General features: G+C 45.2%; 1 protein-coding gene across 1 annotated transcript; it reads right to left on the bottom strand.

Annotated features, from left to right (window-relative positions):
• Positions 1 to 7,483: 7,483 nt before the first annotated feature.
• Positions 7,484 to 14,868, bottom strand: LOC148120457 (serine protease inhibitor A3N-like). Its single transcript, XM_087911546.1, has 4 exons — positions 14,256 to 14,868; positions 11,774 to 12,047; positions 10,699 to 10,849; positions 7,484 to 7,753 (listed from the first exon to the last, which is right to left on the bottom strand). Exons 1-4 carry the CDS (start codon positions 14,860 to 14,862, stop codon positions 7,553 to 7,555), a joined length of 1,233 nt encoding a protein of 410 aa, XP_087767672.1. The 5' UTR covers positions 14,863 to 14,868; the 3' UTR covers positions 7,484 to 7,552.
• Positions 14,869 to 17,953: the final 3,085 nt, after the last annotated feature.

Genomic DNA, 17,953 nt, shown 5'->3' with positions numbered 1-17,953 from the left:
CATTTTAGTTGAAAAAGGATGAACTTGTGATGGATTTATGGATTAAAGTTACCTTTACTCCATTTGGAATTAACTGAAACCCAAGCAGCTGGGTACACCTAGTGGAAATATTTCATAATTAAATCTTTTGAAGCAGGAGGAGATGCTTTTAATCTTGATCTTATGAGGTGGGAAGACCCACTTTAATCTGGGCCACACGTTCTGCTGGCGGCCTATGTAGAGGACATGGAGGGATGCCTGTTTCTTCACCTGCCTGCTCTCGCTCTCACTGGCAAGTCCGCTCCTTCACTGGCATCGGAGCTCCTTCTTCAAGATTCCAGAACATACTGAAGACCAGGTGAGACTTCTCGGCTTGTGGATTGAACAACTACTTGATTCCTGGTTCTTCCACTGTCAGACAGCTATTTTTGGACTAATTGGACCAGCGCTTTTAAATCTTTCCTATAAATTCCCTTTCGGTAGAGATTTGTCCTGTAACATTTGTTCCTACAGTGAATCCTAATAATGACACTTAGTGTTCAGACCCAGCTCACGACAGCATGAGATGTCTTCAGCACCAGGCCCCTTAGGTTCCTGGTCTGAACTGGGTTGGATGGAGGGACGCAGCTGTGGCATGCCAGTGTTCATAGAGTTCATGAGGTGGTGACCTCAGGGACGTGATTGGACATAGTGAAGTTGTTGGGATACATCTGTGTCCAATACATAGGTCCCCTTCTTCTCGCTTGATGTCCCTATGGATGATGCCTCAGTCCTCAATGGGCAAGGGAATCTTGTGTGAGACCCCCAGGCTGTAATTGTCTGCAATCACATGTCTACCTGTTCAGTGTGTGTCTCTGGTGCCTCGAGATTCAAGTATGTCTCAAATTGAACATACAAATTTCACAGAGCTGCCAGTGTCTGTGACAGCAGAGTCCAGGGCTCAGGGTCGCTTCCCTTCTGGGTGCTGTTCTTCCATGCACACTCAGGTCTATTTATCCCCACTAGGGTACCTCCCACCTCTTAGGAAATGCTGACACATACAAGGTGATCAGACCGGAAGTTGGCAGGCAGGATGATTCTATTAACATAAATTTAGAGTCTCTAGCTAGCAGAAACACCTGTCACTGTGCTCCAATCAATAAGGCAGCTGCAGCTGAATTTCAAGGTCGCAGCTTCTTTTTCTGCAAGGCTTCAAAGTTCAGTGTGCAGCTGGGGAGCAGTCACAGGCAAAAAGACAAATCCAGTCTGCATCTGTGTAACCATCCTGTCTGGCGGCAATGGGAATATTCTCAATAGAGACTCACTCTGCCCTCTCTGGCATCAGACCTTTGAAGGGAAGCTGCTTTGTCTGGGTGTGAAGGGGAACCCCTGAAAGGATTCTGTGTCTGCAGAGCCAGGCTGGCTGATCTGAATTTCTGTACTGGAGAGAGATGGGAACATTGCAGGACCAGAGGCTAATTACCTTCTCAGGGCTAAGGGTTGCCCCTCTGGAAGAGCCATGTTTGCTCCCTCTACTAAAGCCCATGACAATAGACTCTATTAACTTACAGACATCCTACAAACACTAAGAATGCCAGCAGATAACGTTCAGTCTGCAGAGAAGCTCTTCATCTTGATGCAGCTGCCTCTCTGAGGTTCCCACCCCTGCATCTTAAACTTGCTTTGACTTGTGACTCTCTTTGCACGTTTTCGCTATAAGGTTTTCATGAATCTGTTTCCACACTGGAACATGGAATTTGGGTAACCTAAATCTTTGCTCTCAGATCATTCACATTCAGCATAAAGTATTTCTTAGTCTCTTGATGATAACAAGTGTGTGTTATGTGTCAACAGTGTGGACAGAGACTCAGCAGTTAGGGATTTGGGCCAAAGTTGAAGTCTCCCAAATGAAGGTGCTGGTACTAATAAGTATTTTGCCTGGATAAACAGAGGCCTAAAGGCAGATCTCTGTACCAGAAAAGCAAATCACCCATGGTGCATTTCTGTTCCCAGGAGCCACCCTAACCTTTACACAACCATCTGCTACCTCAGCAAGAGCAACTAGTTTTCCCTTAATCCAATCGGGGTGAATCTCTCAGAGATACCGCCCCTGCTGTCCTTTAACATCTGCTTTCCTTATTGACATTCTGCTCCTTTTCTCTACCCCCTGAGAAAGTGAAAGAATTGACAGTATGATTCCCAATAAATCTTTCCTTTTATCCACAGAGTTGTCTAGTTTGAGGATTTTACTTCTTCCTGGCTTCCATTTGTTGCTGAAACCAGGGAGAAAACATTAGGCACCTTTGAAAGGAATCCTTCCACCCTAACTGAAGTGAGGTTCTTGTTTCTAATCTTCCTGGGTGTGGATCGCTTCTGCTGGCTCTTCACTCCCTACCTTATTCTACTCCAAATTTTAGACTCTGCCTCTCCAGCTATTTCTCTCCCCTACTGTGTTGTCTAAATTTATGACAACTTGACACAAGCTATCGTCTTCTTAGAGGAAGGAATCTCAACTGAGAAAATATCCCTAAGAGTTGTGGACAGTAGTTCCAGCAGTAGAACATTTACTTAAATAGTGATTGATGTGGGAGTCCCCAGCCCATTGTCGCTGGTGCCACCCCTGGACTGGTTGTTCTGGGTTCTATAAGTGAGCAGGCTGAGCGAGTCATGTGGACAAGCCAGTGAACAGCACCATCCATGACCTCTGCATCTGTTCAGTCTTCAGGGCTGTTAACTCTTCGAGTTCCTGCCCTGACTTCCGTCAATGATGGGCATTGCTGTGGCACAGGATGCCAAAGGAACCCTTTTCTCCCCAACTTTATCACTGGTCCTGATGTTTCACCACAGCAATAGAATCCCTAACATTACATCCACAATCTCACCTGTGCCCACCTTCTGTCCACCATGCCTTGTTGACGTGTCATTTTGGAGCTGCCTCCTCTGTGTCTGTCTCTCTGATTACATCACTGCATCTGATATCTCTCCCTATTTTTCTGTTCCTGGACCCTGTTAATCAAAAATCCCTCTGTTCATCAGGCAGCTCCCCTATGCACTCCTGGGCAACCCATCCTCTGGAGATGGATGCCTGTCCAATGTGATTCACATCATCTTTGTTAGGAGTCTATTTCTCTTTGTGGACACCCTCAGTTAGAGCCTCTGTCCCTCCATCACTGACTGCATCCCTCCCTGTGCCTTTGTTCCTATGCTATTGGAATCCTCCTGCTGGTGGGATGCTTCCAGGCTCCTCCCTAAGGCTCTCTCAGTGCCCCCATCCCTGTCCCACCTGATATTTTCCTTTCGTTTCCCTACCTTTTATAATAAGCAAAATGTGTGAATGTTAGTGTTCAGGCATTATACCAGTCTGCCTCATGTTACCCGGCAAGATGCACCTGTCAGCACTCAGGCAAGGTCCTAGCCAGCCTACGGCCATATGTCATTGCATCATGTGCTGTGTGACTGCTGTAAGACTCTGGACATATGTGCCAATGCCACTTTAAAATGTTGTAACTTTAAAAGGCAGCATGAGAAAGAAAGATGCCATGTGACAGAGCTCAGGTGGGGGGGATTTATTGAGGGAACGTGATTGAGAATGTAAGAAGGGGGAGGGGAGGGGAGGACAAGCCTGTGGAGACGGGAGCAGTGGAAGAGAAAAGAGGGGCAAAGAAGCACACACACACACACACACACACACACACACACACAGAGAGAGAGAGAGAGAGAGAGAGAGAGAGAGAGAGAGAGAGAGAGAGAGAGACGTGGTGACTACACCGGAGATGCACTTAGTGCTCAGGATGTGTACCCCAAGGTCAGGCTAGTACATATGCTTAGATACTAACACGTGTACTAGCGGGAAGGGAGCTGGTCCAAACAACCAGCTCCAGGCAACTGCAGGAGCGAGTGCTCCAACACTGTGCAGGATGTGGGCAGGACCAGGAGACCCTGCAAGGGGTTGGCAGAGCCTGAAGGAGGAAAAGGGTGAGGCAGGAACTGAGCACCAAGTGGTCGCAGATGCTGGAAATTGACTCAGAGTGGTTGGTTCCTTTCTAAGTCCTGGGCCTGAGGTCAACGTGGTTGATCTCTAAGTGTGCATAGCCCCATGAAGGCTGAGGAACATGAAGACAGACATAACCTGGCGTGGGAGATTTGTCTGTATTCTGTCAATCTATTTATTTTGAATAAATGCTTATTGGTCTAAGCAGGAATGGCTGAGGGAGCTTCCTGCTTCCCAGAATACTCCTGTTCTCTTTGCTCCACCTCTTCTTCCTATCTGATTTACCCACCTATACTTCCTGCCTGGACAAACAGCATTTATTTAATACATGATTGATAGAATACAGGCAATTCTCCCATACCACTTCCCCCTCTTTTAAAAAAAAAATAAAGGAAAATATCCATCATGGGTATACCTGCACAAATAAAGACAGACAATGGTCCAGCGTATGTATCTAAGAAAATGAAATGTTTTTTTGCTTATTATAATATAAAACACATTTCAGGTATACCAAATAATCCTACAGGTTAGGCAGTTATAGAAAGATCAAATCGTATAATAAAGGATATGCTGAACAAACAGAAAGGGACGGAAAATACCCCCAGAAATAGATTGCATAATGCTTTATTAACCTTGAATTTTCTTAACGCTAATGAGAAAGGAACAACAGCGGCAGAAAAACATTGGATAATGGAAAAGTCTGCTGAACTAAATCAACCGGTTTATTTCAAAGATGTGCTGACTTCTCAATGGAAGGCAATGTGCTACGTTGGGAAAGGGGTTTTGCTTTTGTTTCCAAAGGAGAAGAAAAAAAATGTGGATACCATCAAAATTAATAAAGGTTCGATTTGAAGAGGAGAAACCTCTTGGAAAGGAGAAATGACGGCTCATCCACAATGAAGATAATCATACAGGTGGTAAGAAAAACATATAGAATGGGGGCAGGGTTCTGTTCTTATCTCTGCAGGAAAACACTCATCTTTGAAAAATTTAGGGACCCTGGATGTTTGAATACTGACAAATGGAAAAATAACTATCCAATAGTGATTGTCAAGAAAACCGAACAGATTCTATAAGTATAAAAAATGTAAGATAAACTATATTATATTTCTAAATTTATAGAGCTGGTTTTGGAGTTGGAGTTAGTCCCTCTCTAATTCCAAGCCTGTTGTTAAGAGAAAAACCCAGAGTTTCTGGAGTTTCTGTCTCATTTCAAGAGCTATGATATGGGACAGAAAGAAACATGAGTTTAGAAAACATCTTTACTTTTCTTCATATCTATCATACCTTTCATTGAATATATCTATCTTACCTTTCATTGAATATATGTATGTCTGTATATGTCTATATGATTAATGTTTAAGTTTTCCACAATGAAAAATGAGTTTTTCCTGCAGTGACATTTGAAGTTTCCAGGAAGAAGATGGGGCCCCATAACAACAAGTCCACCTGGTTGATATGACATCATGTTACTGACAGTGCTATTACAAGACCAGTTTTGGGTACCAGCTGCACAAGACGATTGCAACTTGGTTAACTGAAATGGTGCACATCTTGTACAACATTCTGGCCAGACCTCCACAAAATACTCAGAGACTATTTGTAATTTTAAAAGACATTGATCTTGAAATTTATCCACCATTTTACTTTCACAGAATCCCCCAAAATGAACGTCGCCGCCATGACAACTGGAAGTAATTCTAGAGGACGATGTCCCCTCTCCCAGTAAAATTTGTCCTTGGGTTTAGGGACATCAAAGCTAAATTATATTGACTATTGTATGCATTCATGCTTCTACCTCTGTTAAAAACAATTTTATGTATTGATATATATATTATATTCATATATGTATATTTACCATATTGCAGTGTACATTCTACCCTGATTAAGATACTTATATATTGTTTATGTATTGATATATATATATATATTTACCATATACTTGTACATTGTTTACATTTGGAGGTCATATGGTCTTCATTTATTGTACAGTTTTTTATTGTCTTAGTCTTTAAGTTAGATAGGTATTGAGAATTATATAGATCAATAGTCACCTATGTTTTTCGTTTATAGTTAGACTCATCAGGTTCTTTAGATGCATAGAGATTATATTCAGTATCGATAGATAATCTTCAAGCTTTTCAAAGAGCTGTAGAAAATGGCCTTTAATCTAACTCAGAGTTCCTTGGTAGTGAGACACAATCGCTCCTGGCAACACCGATCTATTTTTGAGAGAATGTTGAGCACCAAAGACACTCCACCTGGAGCCTTGCTTCTTGGCAGAACTGGCCTTTGGACAAAGAAATGCCAGTACCTCAACTACTGACAGAGATACAGAGTATCCATAAATGGATAAAAACAGGACTATCATATCCTGCCAAGACAGGGTAAGATAGTTTTGAAAAGTTTCTTGCCTTTGAAAATGGTATGTCAGTTATGTTAGGCCTTAGCCAAAACTGGTTGCTTCAAAGCTGCAAACGTGATTTTGGGTGGTTGCCCAGATAGCCAGTTGTCTCTGTGATTTGTTGCATGTTTTGGAAGTTGTTTGATTCCACTTCCTAATTACTCAGGTAACGTTATTTCCCATCTCAGATCTTCGATGGGGTTGAAGACTATATAAATGTAGTCACTTTCCTCTCATGACTTGGCCAAGTTATTTATTATACAAGACGACTTAAGCTAGTTAGAATAGGATATTTGTACTTATTGTATATAATTTCATAGTAGGTTTAGAACTTCCTTATTGAAACAAAAGGGGGAGGTGCTGCAGGAGCTCCTTCTGCTCCTTCAGCAAACAGCTGCTGAGATACCAGCCCATTGGGGTGTGTTCTCTCTCTCTTTAAAAAAGCAGCAGCATCCCTCCACTCCATCTCTGGCTTTCGGCTCTTCTTCTGGCTCCTAGACTCCTTTCCTGATCACGCAGAGGGCTGTTGTCTGGGACGGTGATCTGTAAGTTTTTCCCCTTTAAATAAATAACCACCGACTGTCTTGAGCAGCCAGCTGGAACTGATGTGAAAACATTACATTTTATCATTCTATCACATGACTTTAACCTAAGGTTACATTAATTTAACAAAAAAGACATCTGCTTTTAAAGATTATGACTTTCTTTGCTTTTGTGCAATAAACACAGGCCTTTCTTATATTGTGCATTGTGGTTTTTAGCATGTGAAACAAAATAAAGTAAAAATCTGAAAAAACAGATAAAAAATAAACAAATAATCATTCTATTAATCATAATTACAAACTGGTGTGGGATTGTTTGTGACTTACTCCTTCAATAACCAGAGCCTAGATAGGAACTGAGTCTACCTGCCAGGGCCCAAGCTTTGGGCAGAGGCACATAGAGGAGAGGCGGCAGGGAGGGGCCACAAAGACAAAGTTCAGTCTCAGGAACATGAGCTAGTGCTGCCAAGAGGATGGGAACCTGATGCTGTCTGTCCATAGGACCTTGTGCTTGGTCGAGTCATACAGTTAGTCACTGACACTATCCAATCCAGGGACACACATCCAATCAGAGCATGGACGCCAAAATGCACATAGAGACCCACATACAGGCTTAATCCCTGGCTCCCAGGAAGAAGCATCACCACATGTGAAGTTCTAGTTTTCCTTGGGATTTGTGACTTTGGCCATAAAGAGTGGAGTCTGAGTATCTGTGTCAGAGATAATCATCAGAAATGGCCTGTCAAAATGCACTTCAAGAGGGTCCAAAATTAGAGCCGATCCCATCAACATTATTCCAGTGGCAGCCGCTGCTTCTGTGCCTGTCTCAGCCACGTCCAGCACAGCCTTGTGGACCACCTGTAGGAGAAAGACATCACTCACTGGAGACCAGGGAGGGCAGGAGAGGAGATTCCTGGAGCAAGCATTGACTGCTAGTCTCAGACACTGGTGAACTTGTTTGTTCCTTCCATGAGCTCTATCCCTGGGGTTTCCAGGTCTCTGCTCAGGGTGTGAGATGAGGCACACCCTGGGAATGCTCAGTCTCTGAGAATCTGTGTTGTCCTAAACCCACCACTATCTGAAGGATGGGAGTAGGCATTTTCGGTTCTTATCCCACAGGCAGCTTCTCAGGAGACTCACAGCGAACAACTAGGCACTGGCAGTCAGTTCAGGCTTCAGCCCTCCTCCTGCTCCAGTCTCCTTAGGACATACAACAGCAATGCAAATGTTATGGCTTCTCCTTCCCATACTGCCACGCCCTGCTGCTACAGATTTCCCGCCCAATGGACTGAACACAAGGCATTGCCAGGCTGTGCATCTGGGAATGTAGTGTGAGGTCCTAAAGTGTCTTCTCCCATATTCATAAGCTTTTTGTCACAATTTCAAGTCAACCCTTGCTGTTTCCTTTACTGTGGCTATTATCTGTGATAGTCAAGAAGTAAGAGGCCAACACTGCAGTGAAGAGGCTGAGACTGTTTTCATTCTTCTACAGGTTGACAACCAGTTATGACAGAACCATTTGTTAAAAAATGAATATAGATCCATATCTATCACCATGCACAAAACTCAAGTCCAAATGGATTAAAAACCTCAATATAAATCCGACCACACTGAATCTGATAAAAGAGAAAGTGGGAAGTATCTTGCAATACACGGGCACAGGAGACCATTTCCTACATATATCCCCAGTAGCACAGACAATAAGAGCAACAATGAATAAATGGGACCTCCTGAAACTGAGAAGCTTCTGTAAAGCAAAGGACACTGTCACTAAGACAAAAAGGCAACCTATTGACTGGGAGAAGATCTTCACCAACCCCACATCAGACAAAGGTCTGATTTCCAAAATATATAAAGAACTCAAGAAACTAGACATTAAAATTCTAAATAACCCAATTAAAAAAATGGCATACTCAACTGAACAAAGAATTCACAACAGAAGAATTTCAAATGGCCAAAAGATACTTAAGGACATGTTCAACTTCCTTAGTGATCAGGAAAATACAAATCAAAACAACTTTGGGATACCAACTTATACCTGTCAGAATGGCTAAAACTATGAACACCAATGATAGCTTATGCTGGAAAGGATGTGGAGTAAGGAGAACACCCATCCATTGCTGGTGGGAATGCAAACTTGTACAACCACTTTGGAAATCAGTGTGGCGGTTCCTCAAAAAATTGGGAGTCAACCTACCTCAGGCTCCAGCAATACCAAACTTGTTAATATACCCAAGAGATTATCAATCATACTACAAAAGCATTTGTTTAAGTTTGTTCATAGCAGCATTATTTGTAATAACCATAACCAGGAAACAACCTATATGCCCCTCAAAAGAAGAACGGATAAAGAAAGTGTAGAATATACACATATTAGACTACTGCTCAGCGGTAAAAAAAAAATGACATCTTGAATTTTGCATGCAAATGGAGGGAAACAGAAAATACTATCCTGAGTGAGATAACGCAGACCCCAAAATACGAATACGGTATGTACTCATTCATTAGTGGATTCTAGCCATAAACAAAGGACATTGAGCCTGTAGTTTGCAATCCTAGAAAAGCTAAATAATGAGGTGAACCCAAAGAAAAACATATAAACATACTCCTGGAAATTGGAAGCAAATAAGATTACCAGGCAAAAGTTGGGAGCATGGGGTGGGGTGAGGTGGGGGGAAAGTGAGATGGGTAGAGAGAAGGGAAAAGGGGGGTTGGGGAGAGCATTGGGGAATGGGATGGTTGAGATGGAGGAAAGACAGATATGGGAGCAGGGAAGAAGATATCTTAATTCAGGGAGCCATTTTGGGGTTGGCAAGAGGCTATGCTCTAGAGGGATTCCCAGGTATCCACAGGGATGTCCCCAGCTAGGACCCTGGGCAATGGAGGAGAGAGTGCCTGAACTGGCATTGTCCCTTAGTCAGACCTACGATTGTCTTGATTACCACCATAGAAACTTTGTCCGGTGACAGATGAAGATAGAGACCCACATCTGAGCACTGGACTGATCTCCCAAGATCGAGGAGAAGAGTGGAAGGAAGGAGAATATGAGCAAGTCAGGACTGTGAGGGGTTTGGTCCACCCACTGAGACAGCATGCCTGATCTAATGGGAGGTCACCAAAGCCAGCTGGACTGAGACAGAATGAGTATGGGATCAAACTGGACCCTAAAATGTGGCTGACAATGAGGCTGACTGAGAAGCCAATGATAATGACACTGGGATTTGTTTCTACTGCATATACTGGCTTTTTTGGGTCTTAGTTATTTGGATGCACACCTTTCTAAGCCTGGATGGAGTGGGGAGGGCCTTGGACTTCAAACAGGGTAGGGTACCTTGCCCTCTCTTAGGACTGGACTGGGAGGGAGAGTGAGGGAGGGATGGGCAAATTAGAAGAGGCGAGAGAGTAGAAATTTTGAATGGTATTATTTATACAGCAATAAAAAATAAATAAGTAATTCTTCCCACAAAAAAAAGAAGCTGAAGCTGGAAGTGCTTTGCCCTACAGTGGATTGTGGGAGGCATCTGCATAAGAGCACTGGCTGTGGCCAGTGAGGCTCCAAGAACAAACACAGGTTCTTCCCTGCCCTAGGCTTCCGGGTGAGCAGTTTTTTTTTTTCAGAGAATAGAGGAGGGACTAACTACATGGTATTCAGCAGGAGTATCTAGGTTGTAATCATCTCTCTGAGGATGAGGGAATCTCAGAAATGCAGGCTTTCTCACACATTTGCTGCCCCCCCCATACACATGGCCCTCACCATCCCCATTCAGGCACCAATGAGAACCAACCAGTGTGTCTTGTCTTACCCGAGAGACTCTCAGGTTCTTGGCCCCTGTGATCCCAGACAGGTCAGCCTGTGCGGAGAAGACTTCCCTGATGCCCAGCTGATGAAGGATATCCTCCAGGCTGTAGTCAGTGGAGATGGAGAACTTGGGCAGGTAGAGCTCATCAATTATGCTGAGAATGGAAAGAGAAATGTAAGAGTCAGTGAACTGTGTGTTCCTCTCAACCCACACTGTAGCTGGGGCCACTCTCCCCACACAACCCTCTCACTGGAGAGAAGCTGTCTTTCCATCCCTGTCTACATCCCAATGACTTCGTTTTTCTATGGCATTAATTACCAATGTGTGGTGGAGAGGCAATGGTGCTTGGTATCCGCTGTTCCCTCATTGAATATGCTTTGCCCCCAGATCCACAAAATGCAGTCCTTTCCCTGTCATGTGGACTCAGACATCATTTAATGATCCACCTATTTAAAAATGCACACGCCCACCCAACTCTTTTCTTCCCTATCCTTGGACATCCCCTTCTTAATGTCACCCCTTCTCACCTTTTAACAATTGAATCATGACTAGATGCATTTCCACATCCCCATTCTCTCATTCTCAATTACAAGGAGAGTACACAAGGCTAAGAAACTTGGTGCTTTATTCTCTGATATACTCTCTGGTTTAAATCAGAGCAGAGCACGCATGAGGTCTTCCCATCATCATCCCGCGATGGTGCATGAATGAGAGATGAGTGGATGAGATGACTGCACAGGGCAGAGCTGATTCTCAGAGCTGATCTCCTCTCACCCTCACTCCCAGCTGCCTTTCAACACCTATGCAAGATTCCATGTAATTACAGCCAGGTCGGCACATAGGAAAATCAGTGTCTGCTCTAGCCGATGTCATCTTGCGAACAACAAAAGAATGACATTAAAATCGGGCCCCAAACTACCAAGTCAGCAGAGAAAAATTCGCCTCTGCTCCACCTGTCTCTGCTGACTTTCTAATCCTCACGCTGGGTGCTTGTGTGACTCTGAGGTCCATGAACACTGGGCCTCAGGCCATAGCAGGATGTAGAGCCAGGCCAGCTCTGGTTCCAGTGTACACGCACCTGGGCCTCAGAGAGTCCCTCCACTTCCTCAGGGTCTCTGGCTGCAGGCTGGCTTCCACCTGCTGCATTCTGTCTTGATCAGGGAGGATGAACAGGGCGCTGGCATTGCCTGTGTACTTCAGCTCCACCACAGTGCAGGCCAGCTCCTCATCCCGGAAGTAGGGTGTGGTTAGAAACTTAAGTTTCATCATGGGCACCTTCACAGTCCTCTCGTTGTCCAAGTAGAAGTTAGACTCAAATGTGGAATCAGGGTTAAAGGTTTTCTTCCATTTCCCTAAATGTGGAGCAGGTCATCAACTGTAATATGAGCAGAGAGACTCCACCTCTAACCTATTTTTGCCCAATTCCTAAGACTTGACAGTAATCAGTCCATATTCAGCCACAGAGTGTCCCTTTCTGATTGTTTAATCTAGATTAGTAAAAAAGCATGGTAGATGCAGAACTAGGAATGAGAAGTGACCCACAGGCTTAGTGTGGAAAGGGATCTCATAACCAAAGCTTCCCTACATAGATGTCTGAGAAACAGGCATGAATCTGAGGCTGGACCGTGTCATAGAGACGTGAGATTGAAAACGATGAGACTGGAGCCTGCAGAGAGATGAGGACCTCTCCTTAGGAGGAACCATGTCTAGAAGGTGGTCACTTTGGAACAGGTTTTAGGGAAACAGGACAAGAGAGACTGTGTTCTCCAACATCCTGATCTGTTGATGGTACCCTTCAGTGTGAACTACCTTAATGGAAGTCAGTGCGCAGAACCATGAGTAGGTTTAGACTGAAGATCATGAGATCTGCAACTTCTCAGTGCTGGATTGCCATGATCCTACATTTAAATGGTGAAGACATGGGCGAGGAGTCCTCTTCTCCCACGTGGGCTATGTGCACATCCATGAATCAAAAACATACTACTCAGATTGGCCCACATTCCAAGTACATATGGCTATCTGCATTACACCCTCAAAGACTTGATACTTTGACAATTTCTTGGGCTCAGGATCCAGCAGCATATGTACACTTCCCCACCTCACAGGCAAGCGGCCTTGGAGCAGGAGTCCTGTGGCCAGCAGAGAGCCACACCCTGCAGCCTCCTCCTTCAGCCATTCCTCGGTTTCCCCTCCCTTCAGACTGCAGAAGCTCTGGGATCAGCCAGGACTCCATCCTCTACCTTCCTCTGTCTGCAGCCTATTGGTTTTCTGTCTATGGTGTCAGATCCTCACCTCCTCTGCCCTGACTATCCAGAGTCTAGGGTCTCAAGTCCACCGGAGATCTAGTCACATCAGTATTTTCATTTGGCTTCATCCTGTGGGGCCATTATCTCATTCCTTGGTTTATCACGCAGGGTTTTGTGGTGTAGAGTCTGGATGTCTCCCCAATAAACCTTTATCCTAAGCAATTCCAGCCTAGTCTTCCAACTCTCAACCCCAGATTCATTTCCTAGGAGTGTGTCTTCAGCACTGTGAGCCGACACACTGCCTGGGCTCCTAATTTTACAAACTAAAATTCTACCAAGCAGTCAGACACTAAACACAGACCCCTGGCTGGCTAATACTTTCCTCTCACTAATGGCTTCTCCTATGTTCTTGCTTTACCATGTCCAACATGACAGAAAAGGCTCAGAGGAGAACAAGTAGAGAAATTCCCCATGGATCACTTAGATATTTGTCACCCATGCCACTGTCCCCTCAGGGCTGGGACCGCCAGACTTTTTAGGTCAGGAAGACCCCAGAGCACCTGGATCCTCCTAGAGAAGGAGGTTCTCTGGCCTTCGGACTCAGTAGGAGCCTATTAGACATGCTGGAGTGGGCTGAGTGAGGGAGCCCTTCTGCGGTAGTTTGAATGCAATTGTCCATAGGGAGTGACACTATTAGGACATGTGGCTCTTCTAGAGCAGCTGTAGTCTTGTGGAGGAACTGTGAGGCAGGATTTGAGGTGTTCAAGTACTGCCCAGGGTCTCCCTTCAACTTTCCCTTGCCTACAAGATGTAGGACTCTCAGACACTACTGTAGGACCACATCCGCTTGCACACTCCCATGTTCCACCATGATAATAATGGACTGAACCGACGAGTTGTATGTGACCCACCCCAACTAAATGTTTTCCTTTAGTTACGGCAGACATGGTGTCCCATCACAGCAGTAGAACACTGACTAAGACACTGTCTCTGCAGGGAGAAGCCCTAACTTCTGCACACTCAGATAGGAGTGGACATGTGGTCTATGTACTCAGCTAGTCAGTACGTTTATGTCACAGTCAAATTTAGCTCTCTCAGAATGATAACTGAAAAGGTGTCCTCTGGTGTATGAACTGGGAGTCTCAAATATATATAACAAAATAGTCGAAAGGGAGAGTAAGGGCTGTTAGTAATAAGAAGTTAGGCACCCATGTTTTTACGGCCTTGAGCACCTCCTTTCCAGTGCTCAGTGTATGAACACAAGGTGCACAGCCAACACCCTCTCCAACCCCCATAAACAGAGCCCATCCTCACCTTTAAAGTAGATGTAGTTCACCAGCACCATTAATGTACTCTCATCTAGGTCCGAGATCAGTTCCTTGATCTTCCCCTGGGTCTGTTTCCTCACGTAGTCATTGATGAGGTTTTTGGCCTCATGAGGCTGCTGGAAGTCAACACTTGCGGCCTCAGCCTGGTACAGCGCCCTTGCTTTCTCCTTGAACTCTGCCAGGATCTGCAGGCTCTTTTCAACAAACATGGTGCTGCCTGTGCTGATCTGCAGCTCCTCATTTGGCTGGCTGAGCATGTGGAGGAGCTGTCTAAATCCCCGGTGGATGTCTGCCTCAGGGGTCTCTGTGAGATTGAACTTGAGACCTTCTAGAATCTCTTGCAGGGTGTTGTTGCTTGCTCCCAGGGACAGGACAGCAAAGGCAGCTGAGATGCTGAATGGGGAGAAGACAATGTTTTTATCTGAACACTTTGAAGCCAGCTCCTTGTAGAGGCTGAAGGCGAAGTCAGTGTTGATTGAGGCCAGTGTTAGACTGTCCACTTGTGCCCCATGACTTTGGTTTTCCTGGGTTGCACTGTCCCTTCCCATGGTGCCATCTGGTGGGCAGAGGACAGCAGGGGAGTTTCCAGACATCACTCTGGTATCCTGGTTGAAAAGAGATCCTTTTATCTGGGATGGCCACATATTCCCTGACCACTTCCTAGTCCTCCCACCTGGACTGCACTGTGTCCCTTTGCTGCCTTTGTGACTGTGCATGGGAGGTGCCCTGGCCCCTCAGATGGCAGTGCCACATCCTCTGCTCCTCTTCACTACAGGAAGAAGTGCTGCTGCTGTAACCAGTTTTCCTAATGGAGAACCAAGACCCAGAGAGATGAAGGGATTGGCCAGGGTCACAGTGTAAGCAAGAGACGACCTAGGGATGGGCTCAAGGCTTGTGTAATCTGAATGTCACCTCTTCTCTTCTGACTTAGCTTAAGGGCTCATTATAAAGCAGGAGACCTCTTCCTTGGCACTTGTGACCCCTAACTCATCACCAACCTCTAGTCAGGACTCAAGGAATAAAACTTAGACCAGCTATATAGCACAGAACCCAACACAACCTCAAATAGACATGTCTTAGAAATCTCACAGCCCTGGGTTGAACCTCAGCGCAAGTATTTGGGAGCATGTGGGGTTGATTGAACACAGCACTGGAGACATCTTGTGCAGCACCTGTGCCTTGGGCCCCTGAGAACAGGCATCAGAAGGATGGGGATAGGGAGGGTCTTACAGTCCTGCCAGGATCCACAGTGCGGTTTGTATCTCAGCTTGGAAGTTCTCCTGATGGGAAGAAAAATGAATGGTGCCTAAGTCTCTAATACCAGAACAAGAGTTCATTTTGGCTCTCAAGATGAATGTGTGGTCACAAGAAATGGGTGGACTTCACTGGCAGCATGGTCACTGACCCTGGGTACATTGGTAGTAAAAGAGTAGCTTATTATAGGCGTTGTGGGTATTTGTCGGGAATGTCCTGATCACCATCTCCTACATACGACCCTGGACTGGGGCACAGGCATCATACAGACTACATTTCATGGTAAACACTCCCACCCACCTTTAGCCTCTGTCTACTTTGTTGATGACGTCATAGGAGACAGGAGATGCTAGAGAATGGGAAGGTGAGAGAGAAGAACAGAGGAGAGAGGGCATAGTGGGGAAGGATGAAGGAGTGGGAAAGCTGAAGGAAGAGGAAGCAGGAGGAGAGGAGGAGGGAGGGGATCAGATGAAGGAGCCAAGGGTCAGAAGTAGGGGAGAGAAGACTGTAACAATATAGGAGGAGAATAGAGTAAGCAGGGGAGAGAGGTGTTGGAGCAGAGCCACATGTCCCCAGGCATGTAACATGCCTGCAGAGAGACAGAGACTTCAGCTGTCCTTACCCTGTGTTTCCTGTCAGATTGATGCAATTATTTCTTTAGAAAACATTCAACAATATTTTATCTCAAAATTAATTCTACAGAAAACAGGCTAGTCTTGTTTGTGTGGCAGACTTGGCTCAGTGGCTTAGCTGTATTAGAGGAGGGTGGGGCCCCTTTTCTTGGCCATGGGATCTTCTCTGGCAGTAAGGTTTCTGACCCCAAGATTTTCTTGTCTGCTGCAAGCATGACAGTGATTCCACCTACCCCACAGGGACTCTGTAAATTTCGTGTCTCCCTCTGCTTCCTACAGCAGCACCTGGGCTAGTCAAGGTCTCAAAACCCCTGTGGAGGATGGGAAGGGGCAGGCTTCATTCACTCTCCAGGAGCAGAGCCCATGGTTCCTCCTCCATCTTCCATAGACAGGAAGACCAAAACTGAAGAAAAGATTTTTATGCACCCCAGAAATGTTCCCAGATCCTAGTCCAGTGCCACAGGATCAACTCCTCCTCATCCAACCCAAGACTCCACACCATCACCAGTACCACACAGACCTGAGTTGTCTTCTCCTATGTCCTCTGAGAGCAAGATTCTTGGGAATCACCTGCAGATCTGATGCCCGCTGCCAGTGTCTGTGATGGCTGAGTCCTGATATTACCGGTTGCTGCTGCCTGGTGTGTTATTCTGTCCACTGCACACAGATGCCTACTTATCCCCACCAGGAACTCCTCCCTTTTATGAGGAAATGCTGACACAAAAAAGCTGTGCTTTGTGCTCTGTCTGGAAATGGACTGATGGATGCTTTTTAGTTGATGTGCATTTAGAAGCCCTCCCTAGAGACAACTACTTCCTGATTCAAAGCCTGGCTGACTGATCTGAATTTCAGTACTGGAGAGAGATGGAAGCATTGCAAGTTTAGAGGCTACTTATCTTCTCCTTGGCTAAGTTCTGCCTTTCTATAACAGCCATGTTTGCCTCCTTCCATGTAAGAACTCAACCTTGTGACTGTAGAGTCTATTACCTTATAGACAACTAGTTTTAGTTCAAATCTAAGAATGCCAGCAGACAGAATCTTGAGCCCCCTAAAGAAACCTCTTCATCTTGATGCACCTGCGTCTCTGCATCTCCACCCCTGCATTATAAACTTGACTTTACTTGTGACTTTCTTTGTTTTGTAGAGACACAAAGTTTTCATGAACTATTTCCTTGTGGAATACAGAATTTGGGGTAACAGAAATCTGTGTTTCAGATCACTGTCACTAAAGAGGTTCTAATAAAGTCTCTGCTATTCCCATTAGGATGAGAGCTATGGTGTCTGCTTCAACAGTGGGGTTAGCGACTCTGCAGGCACGGATTAGTTCCCAAGCTTCTGTCCCCATGGAGGTGCTGGTACTAACAAGGATTTTTTGGGGCTAATCTAAGACTTAAAATCTCTGTGCCCCAGAGAAGCAGATCACCCATAGTGTACTTCTGCTTGCCAGAAATCACCCTAACCTTCCAACAAATGCCAACCACCTCTCCAAGGGCACCCAGCCCCCTTTCAGCTCAGTCTGAATCAGCTCAAAAATTGCTACCCTGCTGTCATATAAAAATCTGTTTTCTTTTCTGCCATTTTGGTTCTTCTCCCAGCCACCCCAGAGAGAGATGATAGCCTTGACAGTTTAATACCCAATAAATTTTTGTTCTTCACCACACTGGTTCTGTAGCCAGTGAGAGAGCACTGGGTGCCTTTGAAGGGGACCTATCTCTGTAACAGACCTAAAGTACTGATGTTTGACACTCTTGTTAACCAATCATTAGCTTTTGTTGGCCCTGCCCCTCTTTATTTCCCT

This window comes from Myodes glareolus, chromosome 11 (assembly GCF_982192425.1).
Source record: "Myodes glareolus chromosome 11, mMyoGla1.1, whole genome shotgun sequence".
Classification (NCBI taxonomy): Eukaryota; Metazoa; Chordata; class Mammalia; order Rodentia; family Cricetidae; genus Myodes; species Myodes glareolus.
Note: the sequence above shows the minus strand (reverse complement) of the source record. Positions and strands in the feature narration are given on the sequence as shown.